The sequence below is a fragment of the Pseudorca crassidens genome, chromosome 5 (assembly GCF_039906515.1).
Source record: "Pseudorca crassidens isolate mPseCra1 chromosome 5, mPseCra1.hap1, whole genome shotgun sequence".
Lineage (NCBI taxonomy): Eukaryota > Metazoa > Chordata > Mammalia > Artiodactyla > Delphinidae > Pseudorca > Pseudorca crassidens.
In genome coordinates, this window is record NC_090300.1 from 33,193,630 (window position 1) to 33,209,056 (window position 15,427).

Consider the following 15,427-nt stretch of genomic DNA (forward strand, 5'->3'; position numbering starts at 1 on the left):
TGGAAGGATGAATATTGTTAAAATGTCCATTCTACCCAGAGCAATGTACACACTGAAAGCAATCCCTACCAAAATTCCAATGGCATATTTCTCAGAAATAGAGCAAAGGATCCTAATATTTGTGTGGAACAACAAAGGACCAGGAATAGACAAAGCGATTCTCAGAAAGGAGAACAGGCTGGTGGCATCTCGCTCCCTGACCTCAAACAATATTACAAAGCTACAGTAACCAAAACAGTTGTGTGGTCCTGGCACAAAAACAGACACACGGACAAGATGAACAGAACAGAGAGCCCAGAAATAAATCTACACGGGTGTGATCAGTTTATTTATGACAAAAGGGCCAAGAACATACAACGGGAAAGGGCAGTCCCCTCAATAAACAGCACCAGGAAAGCTGGACACCACACACCAAAGAACCACACTGGACACAGTCTACACTGCACACAACAGGGACTAAACCCCCACAGTTTTCTACATCAAGACCTTTCTCTCCTGGGTCCTCTGAAGAGGGATCCCCCCAGCCCCCAGCAGTCAGTCGCACACAGGAAGTTTCTCCCCACTTTTCCTCACTTCTCTTCACTTTTTTCCTCACCGTTCTCTCCCAGTGGGACCTCCCCGGGACGGTCCTGAGAAAACTGTGCTCCTGTCCGCATGGATGCAGCCCAGTGTTGTCCTCAAGCTGAAACCCCAGCGGGTTCTAAGGAGACTGAGCACTGACAGCTACGTTGCCGTCCCTGTCCGGAAGCCAAAGTCCTACAGGTGCCGGAGGAGGTGGAGCTCCTGGTAGCTGAGCGAGGATGAAACTCTCACGTGCTCCGTGTCATAGAGGCGGGATCCGCGCCTCCTGCTGGCAGGGGTGGGGACGTGCAGGTAGCGCATGTCAGTAAGAGTGGGCTTTCTGTGAGTATAATAGAAAAATCCCAAAGACCGTTGACGTAGAAGTATAGAATTTCATTTCTCTCTCACGTAAAAGTAGTCTGAAGGCAGGCAGATCAGGGCGGGTATGGTCACTGCAGTCATCAGGGACCTAGGCTTCTTCCATCTTTCTGTTTGCCATCCTGCCCATGGTCCATATGGCAGCTTGATCTCCAGCCCATCATTTCTGCATTTCAGGCAGCAGGACGAAGGAAAGAGGAAAGGTGCACTTCCCTTATTTTATGAAGACTTCCTGCGAGTACCATATAACACTTCCTCTTACATCTCATTGACCAGAATGTAGCTGCAGGAGAGGCTGGGACATTCAAGAAGGAAGAGAAAATGGGTGTTAGGATAGGCAGCTAATGGTTTTGCTACGTGTTATATTTACTTTTGTAAGGTTAATTACAGGATCTGTTAGAGAATTGGCTGGGGAAAAAAGAGACTTGATTTCTAGTCCTGAATTTGATATTCATTAAAACATTCAGTCAGTAATATTAATTGAGTCCCTTCTGTGTGCCAAGCACTGATTTAGATGCTGAAGATGCTGCTGGATCAAGCAGACAAGGTCCTGTCTAAGTCAGCTTGGGCTGCAATAACAAAGTACTATTCACCAGGTGGTTTATAAACAACAACAATTTATTTGTCACAGTTCTGGAGGCTGGAAGTCCAAGATCAGGTTGGCAGCATGGTTGGGTTCTAGTGAGGATCCACTTCTGAGCGGCAGATGGCACACTTCTTGTTGAATCCTCATATGGTGGAAAGCGGCAAGAAAGCTCTCTGGGGTCCCTTTTATAGGGGAACTAATCCCATTCATGAGGGTTCCACCCTCACGTCCTAAACCTCCCAAAGGCCCCACTTCCTAATATCATCACTTTGGGGGTAGGACTTCAACATCTGAATTTGGGGGGGGGACACAAACATTCAGTCCATTGCAGGTCCCTAGTACTTACATCTTAATAACTGGCCACATCCCCCCTGGGATAGTGTCCTCTGCTCCCCAGGGTGTCTGCTATTCCCTACTCTACCCCAGTTGGCTTATAAAAGCAAATTACAAATTCAAATTTTAAAAACTGCTGGCCCTTCTACAGTCACATAAAAGTTTACCTCCTCTTTCTAGGAGATATGAGAATTAATATTTCTTCTACAAATACTCATCAACCAAGATTCTCTAGAACTTTCTTTTTGGTAGCTGCTTTAACGGAAACATAAGTTTATATTTTTCTCCATATATAAAATTATGATGCTTTTTCAAATGACATCCACCCATCCCCTTTCATTCTGATATTTCCCCCTTTGAGAATCACTGTTCTGACTGTCTTATTAAAAACTACCTGCAAGTCATGTCTCCTGCCCCAGCTTTATTTATTCCCAGCTACTTGCTCTGGATTCTTAGGTCCAGCCTGACCCCAGAGTGAGACTTTGAGGCCTGCTGCTACTCCCCATGGTTGCCCTCTGACCTGTGTCCCCAGAAGCCCTGCTGGGTTTCAGCTCACCTGAGTCTCTCCACAGGTGAGGCTTCCTAGGGCTAGCCCTCTGAGGGAGGAGAAGGGTCACACACGCTGGATCTAATTTCCACATCTGGAGAATGCATGACAAATGGTCCTCCAACTAACATTCCCAGTCCCTAGGGTTTGGAAGGGTTTAATTAGAAACATTTTCAATATTTCAAAAATATATGAACTGTTTTATGATGGGACCAAATAAGTCAACCTGAATGTCACATTTCTTTATGCTGGGTTGTGATTATATGAATTCACTGTGGCAATATTGATAATTTGACATTTGTAGGGAGTTTTACGTGGCAGCAAAATGTTTTTGATTAATAAAATGTGGGGAATAAGTTAATAATGTATTACTTAATAAATGCAGTTTGTTAAGTAGAAAAGAATATTTCAAAACTTGGTGGTGCTGGGAAAAAATGCATAGACTAAAACGTATATGATTAAAAAAATAAGCACTAGAGATGTAATGTACAACATGATGACTATAGCTAACACTGCTGTGTGATATATAGGACAGTTGTTAAGAGAATAAATCCTAGGGCTTCCCTGGTGGCGCAGTGGTTGAGAGTCTGCCTGCCGATGCAGGGGACACGGGTTCGTGTCCCGGTCCGCGAAAATCCCACTTTCCACGGAGCGGCTGGGCCCGTAAGCCATGGCCGCTGAAACTGCACGTCCGGAGCCTGTGCTCCGCAACAAGAGAGGCCACGACAGTAAGAGGCCTGCGTACTGCAAAAAAAAACCCAAACAAACAAACAAAAAAAAACAGAGAATAAATCCTAGGAGTTCTCATCACAAGGAGAAATATTTTTTCCTCTTTCTCTTTCTTTTTACTGTATCTATATGAGAATATGGATGCTAGCTGAATCTACTGTGGTTGTCATTTCACAATATGTGTAAATCATGCTGTATACCTTAAACTTATACAGTGATGTATGACAATCATTTCTCAATAAAGCTGGAAAGAAAACATGGTGACGAGGGGGGTATTGGGCAAAGTAAAAAGAGTAGTGAGTGGTAAGAAGCGTGGGATTCCAGATGATCCTGGATTCCTTCTGGCCTTCGGTGACTCTAAGCCACACGTTCACATCATGATACATTTTGAATATAGGCCATTCTGGTGTTTTCCCCATGTTAATTTTTTTCCAAATCCGACACTCGTTCTTAGAATTTCAAACAGTAAGATTGTACAGAGGAAAAGGTGAAAGTCTCTCTTGTACCACTGTCAAGTTTGGTATGTCTCTCACTTTTCTCTGCATATATATCCACACTATTTGTAAAAAGTCTTGGCCACAGGCTTCCGAGTATCCACCACTATCGCCTCATCTGCCCTAGCTCTTTCCCGCCAGGACCCCCATAATGCAGCAACTGAAGGGTGAAGATGGGGACTTCCCTGGCAGTCCAGTGGTTACAACTCCACACTCCCAATGCAGGGGGCACGGGTTCAATCCCTGGCTGGGGAAGATCCTGCATGCCGCACAGCCAAAAAAAAAAGAATATGTTAACGTGTGAAGACCAGCCCCAGCGTGCTAGTCCCTGTGTCAGCCTAGTGGTTAAATATTTTGAATATCACCCCTGAATTTCTCATATGTATAGTTTAAAAAAACATAAATGGATTCATGTAATACATATTATTATGTCAGTTGTTTTTCATTTAACAATACATTTGTCTTGGACACCTTTTTTTCATTAACATACCAAGATATATTCTTCGTAAGGGCTGCAGAGTGTTTCATTGTAGGATATATCATAATCTATTTACTTAAACCCCAACTGGTGAACATTTAAATTGATTCTAATTTTAATCGTACAAGAAATACTGTAGTCCTGATTACCACATTTCGGGGACTTTAAATTGTGGTATGTGCTGCAAAATTGTTTTCAAAGCGCCTGTTTGAAATTGCTCATTTTCCCATCCTTCACCAGTGCCAAAACGCTACTTAATTTTAGCCAATATTATTGTTTAAAAATGTCTCTAATTGTTATGTTACTTTTGGTGAGGTTGAGTGTTTCACACGTTCAACTGATATATTTTTTTATTCTGTGTCTTGCCTAATCTTTTGTTCACTTTTCTATGGGATTGTTTTTCTATTTCTTAGTGACTTAACTAGTCTTTGTATATCAAGGACACAAACAGTTTACTATTTTGTCGCAATTTGTGCAGTCTGTCTCAGCCCTCCCCACCTAGTGTTTGTTTCAAGACTCAGAGAGTGGGTCCTGGTTAAAATGACCCTGCATTCTCATTTTGCAAAAGAGGAGGAAAGAGGTCTTTTTGTAAGTGCAGAGACATCCTCCAAAGTGATCTTTTTCAGAGAATGGGTTAGAGTGTAAGCTCTGCCTAGGGAAGAGGTTCCCCCTCAGTTCCAGCTGATTCTTGACATGTGAGAGTGCGGGCCTTTTGTTGCTAGATTCTCAGATTTTTCAAGAAGAAACCAGCAAACCAGGTTTTTATGCAAAATGCCCTTCGAACTATACGCCTGTCTGTCTATCTATACATCAATACTGTGAAAACTCAACAATACACCTTTGACCTAAAATCACCTCCAGGACCATTAGTGGCCAGCATCCCAGCACTGAGAGGCCTGGCCTCTATACCTCATATGCCCTTTAGGAAAGTGGGATCTGGAACGGGAGCTGAATTCCAAGGTGTGATGCCAGCAGTTGACAGCAGAGGGCACTACTACTATGGGCTCCCTAGAGTGTAGAGTAGAACCTCATTTAGCAGACATGTCCCACTGTTTCCTGACACATTCCTAAGTGTAAGAAGGAGACCAGTTGTGATGGTGTCTGTGCTGGTCAGAGAGCTGGTATCTGGCACTGGCCTGAGGAAGAGGTGAGGGGCTACACGGCAAAATGGAAACCACAGATATCGAGAACCCACTCTTCTGTCCATCCAATAGTTCCAGCTCAGCTGCTCAGGGTGAAAGGAATGTCCCCGGGAGTGGCCCACTAGGGCCAGTCTCCTTTGGCTTGTTCCTGTGTCTTGGATGATACCCCTGTTCCCACTTGTGCCACCAAATCTTGTGTGTTGTGGCACAGGTGGCACAGCAGAAGGTGACAGTTTCCCAGTGCTAAGTGATCTAGTGCTCTATAAACTCTTGGTTTCCTTGGGTCTTAGAACAGAACCTGGCACGTAGTAGGCACTCAGTAACTCTTGGCTGTACTGAATGTCAAACTGTGGCCCAGTAAAGGGAGAGTGTGCGGGTTCCACGCATGCTTGGTCAGCTGAGGAAGGAATCTAAATACTTTTGCTTTTGGCGTTACCGAAAAGGTGGTTCTGGGTGCACGTCAAGTTCCCTTGCTCACAGCAGCCCTGCAAAAGATGGCACCCGTTTCCACAGGGGGAAATTGAAGCTGGTGGGAATGACACATGCGTGCACGCGCACGCGTGCGTGCACACACACACACACACACACACACACGCACGCACAGAGCTACTTTTTGTATACTTCAGGGAAGCGAGTTGAGAAGCAAAAGCTACCAACCCTGACACTTGACTGAACTTGGGAGGACACACCCGTGACTGCCAGGCCCTGGGCTGAGATGTTTTAACTAAGTTGGTTCTCATAATTACCTGCTAGGTAGAGTTTATTTTCCCCATTTTACAGAGCGGGTAAGTGACTTGCCAGGATTACACCGCCTGGGAAGGTGGAATTTAAATGCGTCTTTGACTCCACAACCTGGATTCTTCTCTGCCCTCCTGCAGGAAGTCCTGGAGGGAAAGGGGTGCCCCAACCAGGAGAGCAGAGGATGTCTTCCCCATCAAGAACTGGTGGCTGACAGTCATCCCTACTTGGGCCTGGCCCCTGTCCACCCTTTTTGTTTTTTTTTACATTTAAAAAATTGTGGTAAAATATACATTCCGTAAACTTTACAATTTTAACCATTTTCAAGTGTACCATTCAATGGCATTGAGTACATTCACATTGTTGTGCAACCAGCACCACCATCTGCCTCTAGAAGCTTTTCATTATCCCTGACTGAAAATCTGTACCCATTAGACAATAATTTCCATTCCCTCCTCCCCCCAGCCCTGTCATCCACCATTCTACTTTCTGTCTCTATGAACCTGACTATACTAGGCACGTTGTGTAAGTGGAATCATATAATATATGTCCTTTTGTGTCTGGCTTATTTCATTTAGCATAACATTTTCAAGGTTGATTCATATTGTAGCATGTGTCAGAATTTCATTCCCTTTTGAGGGCTGAAATATATACGTATGTATATAATATATGCATAACATTTTGTTTATCCATTCATCTGTCAATGGACACTTGGGTTGTTTCCAACTTTTGGCTATCGTGAATAATGCTGTTATGAACGTGGGTGTACAAATACCTGTTTGAGTCTCTCTTTTAATTCTTTTGTGTATATACCCAGAAGTGGAATTGCTGGATCATATGGTAATTCCATGTTTAATCTTTTGAGGAGCCACTATTCTCTTTTCCACAGTGGCTGTACCGTTTTACATTCTCACAGTAGTGCGTAAGCATTCCAATTTCTTCACATTCTTGCCAACACTTGTTCCCATGAAATTTTGTTTTGAATACCCCGTGACACAGCTTGGCAGATTGAGGCTGGGGTGGGAGGAAGGCTTAAGGAAAAAAAGAATTCCCAGAAATCTGAGTCTCAGTAAAGCAACAGATGGTTATAGGAAGGGGTCAGAGACTGTTATCCAGAAAGAAAGAGTTCTTTGGTTCTGAGTTTCCCAGCTGGATCCACAAGGCTGGCCAGAAGGTTGGGAGTTGGGGGGAAAATGGTTGCCATCTGAACAGACCTGGGATTTACTCAAAGGACCAGTATGGGTTCGGATCAGAAGCCAAGACGGTCCCTTTAGTTTAGGACGGGTGGGGCAGGGCTGTCTGCCCAGGAGGCTACAGCTGCCCCCAGCTTTCAGCAGGCCCGCAGCTGTACTGGGTGGGGGGCGGTGTGTGCGTGTGTGTGTCTGTGTCTGTGTGTCTGTGTAGACGGGAGGACGTCCCCGCCTCTCAGCAAGGCCTGGGAGCCACTCACTAGGATGCCGGATTTTCCTGACGGATTAAACGTGGCATTCCCTCCTTCCCGCTTCCGTAACAGGCCTAAAAATAGCTCGTCCCAGAGGGGCTCGGGAGAGGTTCCGCCCCTCTTTGGGGTGGGGTGGGGCGGCTGTCGCGGGAGCGGGAGGCATCAGAGACCCCGGGCCTCCGGCTGCTGGCGCCAAAGGTTCTCTGTGTCCCCGGTCCCGCAGGTTGGCAGCACTGGGTGGGCGGGAGGCTCTGTCACGCGCCCTCGAGAGCCCGCGCTACTCGGGGCCGAGGAAGCAGCCCAGGCCGGCGCGGCGGCGAGGATTCCGGGAACGGCCTCTGTCCGGGGCGGTGGAGCGAGTCGGGAGGCTGGGCCGGGGCGGAGGAGCGGAGCCGCCGGCTCGCGACCTCTGCCCGCTCCCCAGGCTCCGGGGACCCCCAGGTGAGCCGCGCCGCGTGGGAGAGCTATGCCAGGAATGCAGCCCGGGAGGGGCGCGGGTGGGGAGCGTCGTGCAGTCCGAGACCGGAGCCACGGGCCGCAGGGGGTTCAACAGCAGCGGCTCGGGCGCCCTGCGGGGTCCAGGCGGGGAGCTGCGCCTCGGGACCCGCGGCCTCCAGCCTGGCCGGCTCCGGACCGAGGTACCCGGAGGGGAGCAAGAATGACTGAACCCGCCGGACTGGCCTTCGCTGGGAGGATGGCCTCGGATTTTCAGTTTTTCAAAAAAGTAAAATGATTGGGGGCGGGGGTGGGGTTGCTGCTTTGCGTTCTGTAGGAAAAGGGGGATCTTTTAGCGATGAGATGAGTTATTGATGAAAACAAACAGATTAGCATCTCTGGTTCCTCCGCCTTGCACTCCGAGGCAGGAGTGTAGCAGGAGGCAGCCACCGTATTTTCCTTTTGAGGTGGCTGCAGATAAAAGGCCAGGGGAACTTGCTGGGTACGGGACAAGGGCCCGGAAGGCGGGTCAGAGGAGGGGTCTGCGGGGCCTGGGCAGGGGTTACCCAGGCCTGTACCTTAAGGCGCAGGGCCTGCCTGCCCCTGCACGGTCTCTTGAAATGTGGTATCTAACAGGACTTTGAAGAGAGGCCTGATGAGTGTGAGGTGCTCCGACTGTGGCCTCCTACACTTCCGTCCACAGACGGGGTGGGTGGTTTCTCTCCTTTGTCACAGCCCCTCACACCTGCCCCTAGAGCTGGGGACTGGCCAGTGAGAACAGCCCCACCTAGAGAAGGCCGGTTCTCCAATCAAGCAGCTGATAAGCGGTCTTCTGTCTGTCTCTGTCAGCACCAACGCTCTGGAGACCTCTCCCTCACGTGGGAATCTTTTTGGATACCATCCAACTTGATAAAATGGTCGCATGAAGTTACATGCTTCAGGTTGGGAACAGAAACCTGAACTCACTTGTGCAGAATACCTGGGTTCTGCCAGGGAGCTGGAATTTGGTCCAAAGGCTTGTTGCTCAACTGACACAGGAGGAGGGAAGGGGACAACTTGGTGGGCTGTTCTGAACCTCCCTGTGGGCCCCTTGCAGGGAGGGCCAGTCCTGTTCAACAGGGTTTACCGCTTGCAGTGCCATCTGTCACTAGGCCTCCTACCTCTTGAGAGGATTTTGTGGGGTCTGATGTCCCAGGCTCTGAAGCTGGAGAAACACTACCAAGAAGCAATGACTTCTCCATGGGAAAGAAAACACCAGTATGTTCTAAACTGCTATTCTTTTAGATGTGAAAACTAGTGTTGGTTTTTCACAATTTTGCACCTGGGAAGACAGGTCTTGTCAGTATGTAGTCGTCTCTAAAATACTTTGAAGAGACGTCAGTCAAATCCCTACCTCCCATTTTTATTTTAAAGAAAATCCTTTTGTGGCAAAAACTTAAAATGGGCTTTTGACCAAACCAAGGACATCATCTCTTAAAAGTATCTCCAAAGTTTCTAGGGAGGAAATGGGAGACCTGGTGTAAGGGACAGCTGTGAGCCTGGTGGAGTGGATCTCTCTCTTGCTACTTTATGGGTAAGAAAGAGTGGAAAGGGGGGCTCCTTTCTTTAGAAAACAGCAGAAACAGAGAGCAAAGCAGAACAAGGTCTGTAACGGTAGTGCTTCAGGAGAGCTCCTGGGTCACTCTTGTCTCCGTTGGGGTCTCTAGCGCTCCCTTGCCTACGGTGTGTGCACGGCCTGTTTGCAAACTGTGCGAGGGTTTCCTTGGCAGCCAGAACACTTAGCACTAATGACACGCCTGAGCTCCTGGGATGGCACCGCTGAAGTTAGCTGGGAGTCAGGGCAGGCTTGTAAATGATCGCCTGGCAGCTGCCTTGAAGCTTGGCTCCTCCAAGTGCTCCTTGTAGCTTGGCAGCATTCTTGAGGAAGCAGAACAGACAGCAAGGTGGCAGCGGTGGTGGTGTAGTCTATCTGTTAATTTATGTTAAAAAAATCAGCCAGAGTTTTGTTTAAAAAAATCAGCTCTTTGGTCATTTTTGTGGATGTTCTCTTTGACAGATTATAGGTGGGCAGGTTTCAGAAGAATTGTAAAGTTTCCAGGAGTTGTTTCACTGTGGAATGGCTGCCTTGTGAGGTAGTGAGCATCCCGTCACTGGGAATGTGCAAAGCTAGTGGTAGACAGGCTTGTTTTCTTGGCCGTGGGATTGCCCCAGGTAGAAACTGTCTCTTCAATAATGAAGTGAGTTTGGAATGCTAGCGTAAATATTCTTTTGGGTCCCACTAATTCATGACAATGGTCTAAGATTGGGAAGTTCCTGGGACCCATCAAAACATCTAGAGATGGTTAATAGTTCCAGATTTCCTAATGACGGTGAGTCATTTTATTTATTTATTTATTTATTTATTTAACTGCTTGTGGGATCTTAGTTCCCCAATCAGGGATTGAACCCGCGCCCCCTGCAGTGGAAGCACAGAGTCTTAACCACTGGTCTGCCAGGGAAGTCCCACAGTGAGTCATTTTTGCCTTGTGTTTCTATTCCCAGATGTGGGAAAAGAAGTCTGCTGATAATTCAGTCTGCAGAAAGTACGGCGTGCCTGCCCTCTGGGATGTGTAGTTTCCAGGTAACCAGCAGCATTCTCGTTTGGCTTTGTCTTCTGCCCATCCCAACCAGGACCCAAGCTGTGGAGCTGAGTTGTATTTGGCTAAGTTCTGCCAGGATACAGGGAGACTTTAGGGTCTCCAGCATAGACCCTGTTGTGATTTGCTGTAAACTCTTTCAGTCCTTACAGTTTGGTCAAGAAATCTCAGGTATTGTAATTTACAAAATGGGAAGGGATTTATGTATCATCCTCATCATCATTGGGAGGTAGTTTGGCATAATTAGAAGTTTTGGAGTCAGAACTTGATTTGGATCTTGGCTTCCTTACTTAGTAACTGAAGGACTTGGGGCAGGGCCCTTAGCTTCTCTGAGCATCAGTTTCTACATCTATCAGTTGAGGCAAATCATAGCTACATACAAGGTTGTATGATGGCTAGAAATAGGAATATTAAAGGCTGGCACAGTGCCTGGTGCACGGATACTTAATAAATTATAGCTGCTATCATCCTCATCAACTTCAATTCCCACAGTTCAGGGTATGTGCCCAGCAGTGGGGTTGCTGGGTCATATGGTAGCTCTATTTTTAGTTTTTTAAGGAACCTCATACTGTTCTCCATAGTGGCTGTATCAATTTACATTCCCACGAACAGTGCAAAAGGGTTCCAAAAGGGAACCCTCCACACCCTCTCCAGCATTTATTGTTTGTAGATTTTTTGATGATGGCCATTCTGACCGGTGTGAGGTGATACCTCATTGTAGTTTTGATTTGCATTTCTCTAATAATTAGTGATGTTGAGCATCTTTTCATGTGCCTCTTGGCCATCTGTATGTCTTCTTTGGTGAAATGCCTATTTGGGTCTTACACTTACTTTTTAATTGGCTTGTTTGTTTTTTTGATATTGAGCCCCATGAGCTGTGTTTGTATATTTTGGAGATTAATCCTTTGTCCGTTGCTTCGTTTGCAAATATTTTCTACTATTCTGAGGGTTGTCTTTTCATCTTGTTTATGATTTCCTTTGCTATTTTAAGTTTTAAGTTTAATTAGGTCCCATTATTTATTAAGTTTTAAGTTTAATTAGTTCCCATTATTTTCATTACTCTAGGAGATGGGTCAAAAAAGATCTTACTGTGGTTTTTGTCAGAGAGTGTATCCCATTGTTCATTGCAGCACTATTGACAATAGCCAGGACATAGAAACAACCTAAATGTCCAACGATAGATGAATGGATAAAGAAGATGTGGTACATATGTACGATTACAATGGAATATTACTCAGCCATAAAAAGGAATGAAATTGGGTCATTTGTAGAGATGTGGATGGACCTAGAGTCTGTCACACAGAGTGAAGTGAGCCAGAAAGAGAAAAACAAATATCGTATATTAACGCATATATATGGAATCTAGAAAGATGGTACAGATGAACCTATTTGTAGGGCAGGAATAGAGATGTAGACGTAGAGAATGGACACGTGGACACGGTGGGGAAAGGGGAGGGTGAGACGAATTGGGAGATTAGGTTTGACATAAATGCACTACCATGTGTAAAATAGATAGCTAGTGGGAACCTGCTGTATAGCACAGGGAACTCAACTCGGTGCTCTGTGATGACCTAGATGGGTGGGATGGGGGGTGGGTGGGAGGGAGGTCCAAGAGGGAGGGGATATAGGTATACATATAGCTGATTCACTTCATTGTACAGCAGAAACTAACACAACATTGTAAAGCAATTTTACTCCAATTAAAAAAAAATTCCCACAGTTCTGCTCACCATTTGATGTCAGAACCCTAGGACTTCTGAGAATTGGACTCTTGGGGTTCTAGTGACAAAAATGGGTGGTACTTTTGGGATTTAGTAAAAACTCAGGAACTCAGATCCCTGATTCAAAATTCTGTATAACTGGGAGTGGGGCTGCCACCTTGGGTATTTACAGACTGTGCTCAGAGTGTAAACAGGAGGGTTTATGGGCTGCTCAGGAAGCCAGCTAGAGCACTGCTGCCACCTCTTGACAGTCAGTGTGGGACACTTACTCACTGATGAGCCTGTGCCCACCCACGAGGGCTCCTGCCCTCTAAGCTTTCATCAGCGGCCTGGAGGATTAGGCTGTGGACACAGATGGTCAGCACATCAAGCATTTCACTAAGCCTAAATGGCGTTTCTCTCCAAGGAGTACAACTTAAGTGCCCCTAAGTCCATTCTTACTCTTTATCCTATTTCTTGTTGGTCCATAGCCTCAGTTCCCCAAGACCCCGAGAATATAGAATCTTGAAGCAGATACTCTAAGATTTTGACAGTTCCATTCAGGTCAATAGCAATCTGGGCTACGGGTAATATGCTAAGGGCTGGAATCCAACAGATGTGAATAAGCCATGGTCTCAGCCCCTGTGGAGCTCACAGCTGGGGATGTGGTGGGACAGGGGTGGGGGGCAGAAAGGACACAGAAATGTCCTGTATGGCCTCTCCTTGGGGCTCCCTGTCCTAGCTCCTTCCCTGGCACTTAATGCTCTGGGGGGTAATTCGGTGTATTTTTCTGACTTTCTGGAGAACAAAATCTGGAGCCAGACCCCAACACTTAACTAGTCGTGTGATTGTGGGAAAGTCATCTGCCCTCTGTATTCACCTTGAAATTTCTTCATCTGTCCATTGGGTTGTTGTGGGAATCAAATGGGATAATTCATGCAAAGTCTTATAACTGTGTGTGAAGCACACAGTTCCAGAAGTGTTCACGATTTTTATTAACAATGGCAGGGGGGACGTCCCTGGTGGCGCAGTGCATAAGCATCTGCCTGCCAATGCAGGGGACATGGGTTCGAGCCCTGGTCTGGGAAGATCCCCCATGCCGCGGAGCAGCTAAGCCCGTGCGCCACAACTACTGAGCCTGTGCTCTAGAGCCCGCAAGCCACAACTGCTGAGCCCGTGTGCCACAACTAATGAAGCCCACGCACCTAGAGCTTGTGCTCCGCAACAAGAGAAGCCACCGCAACGAGAAGCCTGTGCACCGCAACGAAGGGTAGACCCCGCTTGCCGCAGCTAGAGAAAGCCTGCATGCAGCAACGAAGACCCAACGCAGCCAAAAACAAGCAAACAAACAAACAAAAACAATGGCAGGGACCGTTGCCTGGGTCACCATCCGTCCCAAGGGCCAGTCACGGTGCCTGGCACTTAGTAGGGGCTCAGGAGCCATTTGTTGGTGGGATGGGTGAATGAATGTTGCACAGCCACCCAGCACAGACCAGAGTGTGGTGAGGGCGACCAAAGGAGGGTACGGTCTGTGCTCTGGGAGCCCGGGGGAGAGGCCAGGGATTCTGCCTATGGGCCTGGGAGGTATTTATGGTGGCATTCATGTCTGAGCAAGGCCTTGAGCATGAGTTCACCTGCACGAGAAGCAGAAGGAAGTGGCGGAGGGCCGTCTATCCCAAGAGGCAGCATGGCATAGTGGCTCAGAGTGCAACTCTGTAACCAGGCTGCGTGGGATGGATCCTGCTTCCTGCACCTGGGGCAAGCTTCTTCACTTCTTTGTGGCTTAGATAATAATAGTACCTCCTTGAAGGGTTGTTGTGAAGATTACATGAGTTATTCTTTATAAAGCATTTAAAAACAGTGCCTATGAATAAATAGCCCATAGATATGAAAGTATGGACAGCAAGTAAATGGTAGGTGGGAGATGCAGCTAGAAAGGTAGTTTGGAAGCAGTTCATAGAGGTCTTTGACTATCTTATTTTTTATTGAATTATATTTGACTTACAATATTATATTAGTTTCTGGTATATAAAATAGTGATTCAATATTTTTATACATTACAGAATGATCTCCACAATAAGTCTAGTTACCGTCTGTCACCATACAAAGTTATTACAATATTATTGACTACATTCCTTATGCTGTACATGACATCCCAGTGACTTATTTGATAACTAAAAGTTTGTACCTCTTAATCTCTCTCACCTATTGCACTCATCCCTCTGCCCCCTCCCCTTTGGTACTCACCAGTTTGTTCTCTGTATCTATGAGTCTGTTTCTGTTTTGTTATGTTTGTTCATTTGTTTTGTCTCTTAGATTCCACATGTAAGTGAAATCATACAGTATTTGTCTTTCTCTGATTTATTTCACCTAGCATAATACCCTCCATGTCCATCGATGTTGTCGCAAATGGCAAGATTTCATTCCTTTTTATGGCTGAGTAATTATCTATCTATCTATCTATATCTTCTTTATCCATTCATCTGTTGATGGACACTTAGGTTGCTTCCATATGTTGGCTATTGTAAGTAATGCTGCAATGAACATAGGGCTGCATTTATGTTTTTGAATTAGTGCTTTTGTTTTCTTCAGAAAAATACCCAGAAGTGGGATTTCTGGATTGTATGGTAGTTCTATGTGTAATTTTTTGAGGACCCTCCATACCGTTTTCCATAAAGCTGTACTAATTTACAATCCCACCAACAGTGCATGAGGGCTCACTTTTCTCCACATCCTCCAACACTTGTTATTTCTTGTCTTTTTGATAATAGCCATTCTGACAGGTGTGAGGTGGTATCTCCCTGTGGTTTTGATTTGCATTTCCCTGATGTTGAGCATCTTTTCATGTTGTGCCACTCCCTTCTGGCCTGCAAAGTTCTGCTGAAAAGTCAGGTCATAGTTTTAGGGGAGTTCCCTGTACACAACTAGTTGCTTTTCTCTTGCTGCATTTAAGATTCTCTCGTTAGCTTGAGTTTTTGCCATTTTTTTTTTTTTTTTTTTTTTTTTTTTTTTTTTTTTTTTTTTGCGGTACGCGGGCCTCTCACTGCTGTGGCCTCTCCCGTTGTAGAGCACAGGCTCCGGACGTGCAGGCCCAGCGGCCATGGCTCACGGGCCCAGCCTCTCCGCGGCATGTGGGATCCTCCCGGACCAGGGCACGAACCCGCGTCCCCTGCATCAGCAGGCGGACTCTCAACCACTGCGCCACCAGGGAAGCCCTGAGTTTTTGCCA

At 46.4% G+C, this 15,427-nt stretch overlaps 1 protein-coding gene across 10 annotated transcripts in view; it reads left to right on the plus strand.

Moving 5' to 3' along the window:
* Positions 1-7,085: 7,085 nt before the first annotated feature.
* Positions 7,086-15,427, plus strand: part of DZIP1L (DAZ interacting zinc finger protein 1 like) — a 47,351-nt gene continuing 39,009 nt past the window's right edge. For 2 of the 10 annotated variants that reach the window (XM_067737714.1, XM_067737715.1), the window contains exons 1-2: positions 7,228-7,868; positions 10,404-10,482. In XM_067737714.1, the coding sequence (XP_067593815.1) occupies positions 7,441-7,868; positions 10,404-10,482 (507 nt within the window). In that variant the 5' untranslated portion in view covers positions 7,228-7,440. Of the gene's footprint in view, positions 7,161-7,227; positions 7,869-10,403; positions 10,483-15,427 lie in introns of those variants that run through there. The other 8 variants (XM_067737713.1, XM_067737716.1, XM_067737710.1 and 5 more) reach the window with 8 other exon arrangements.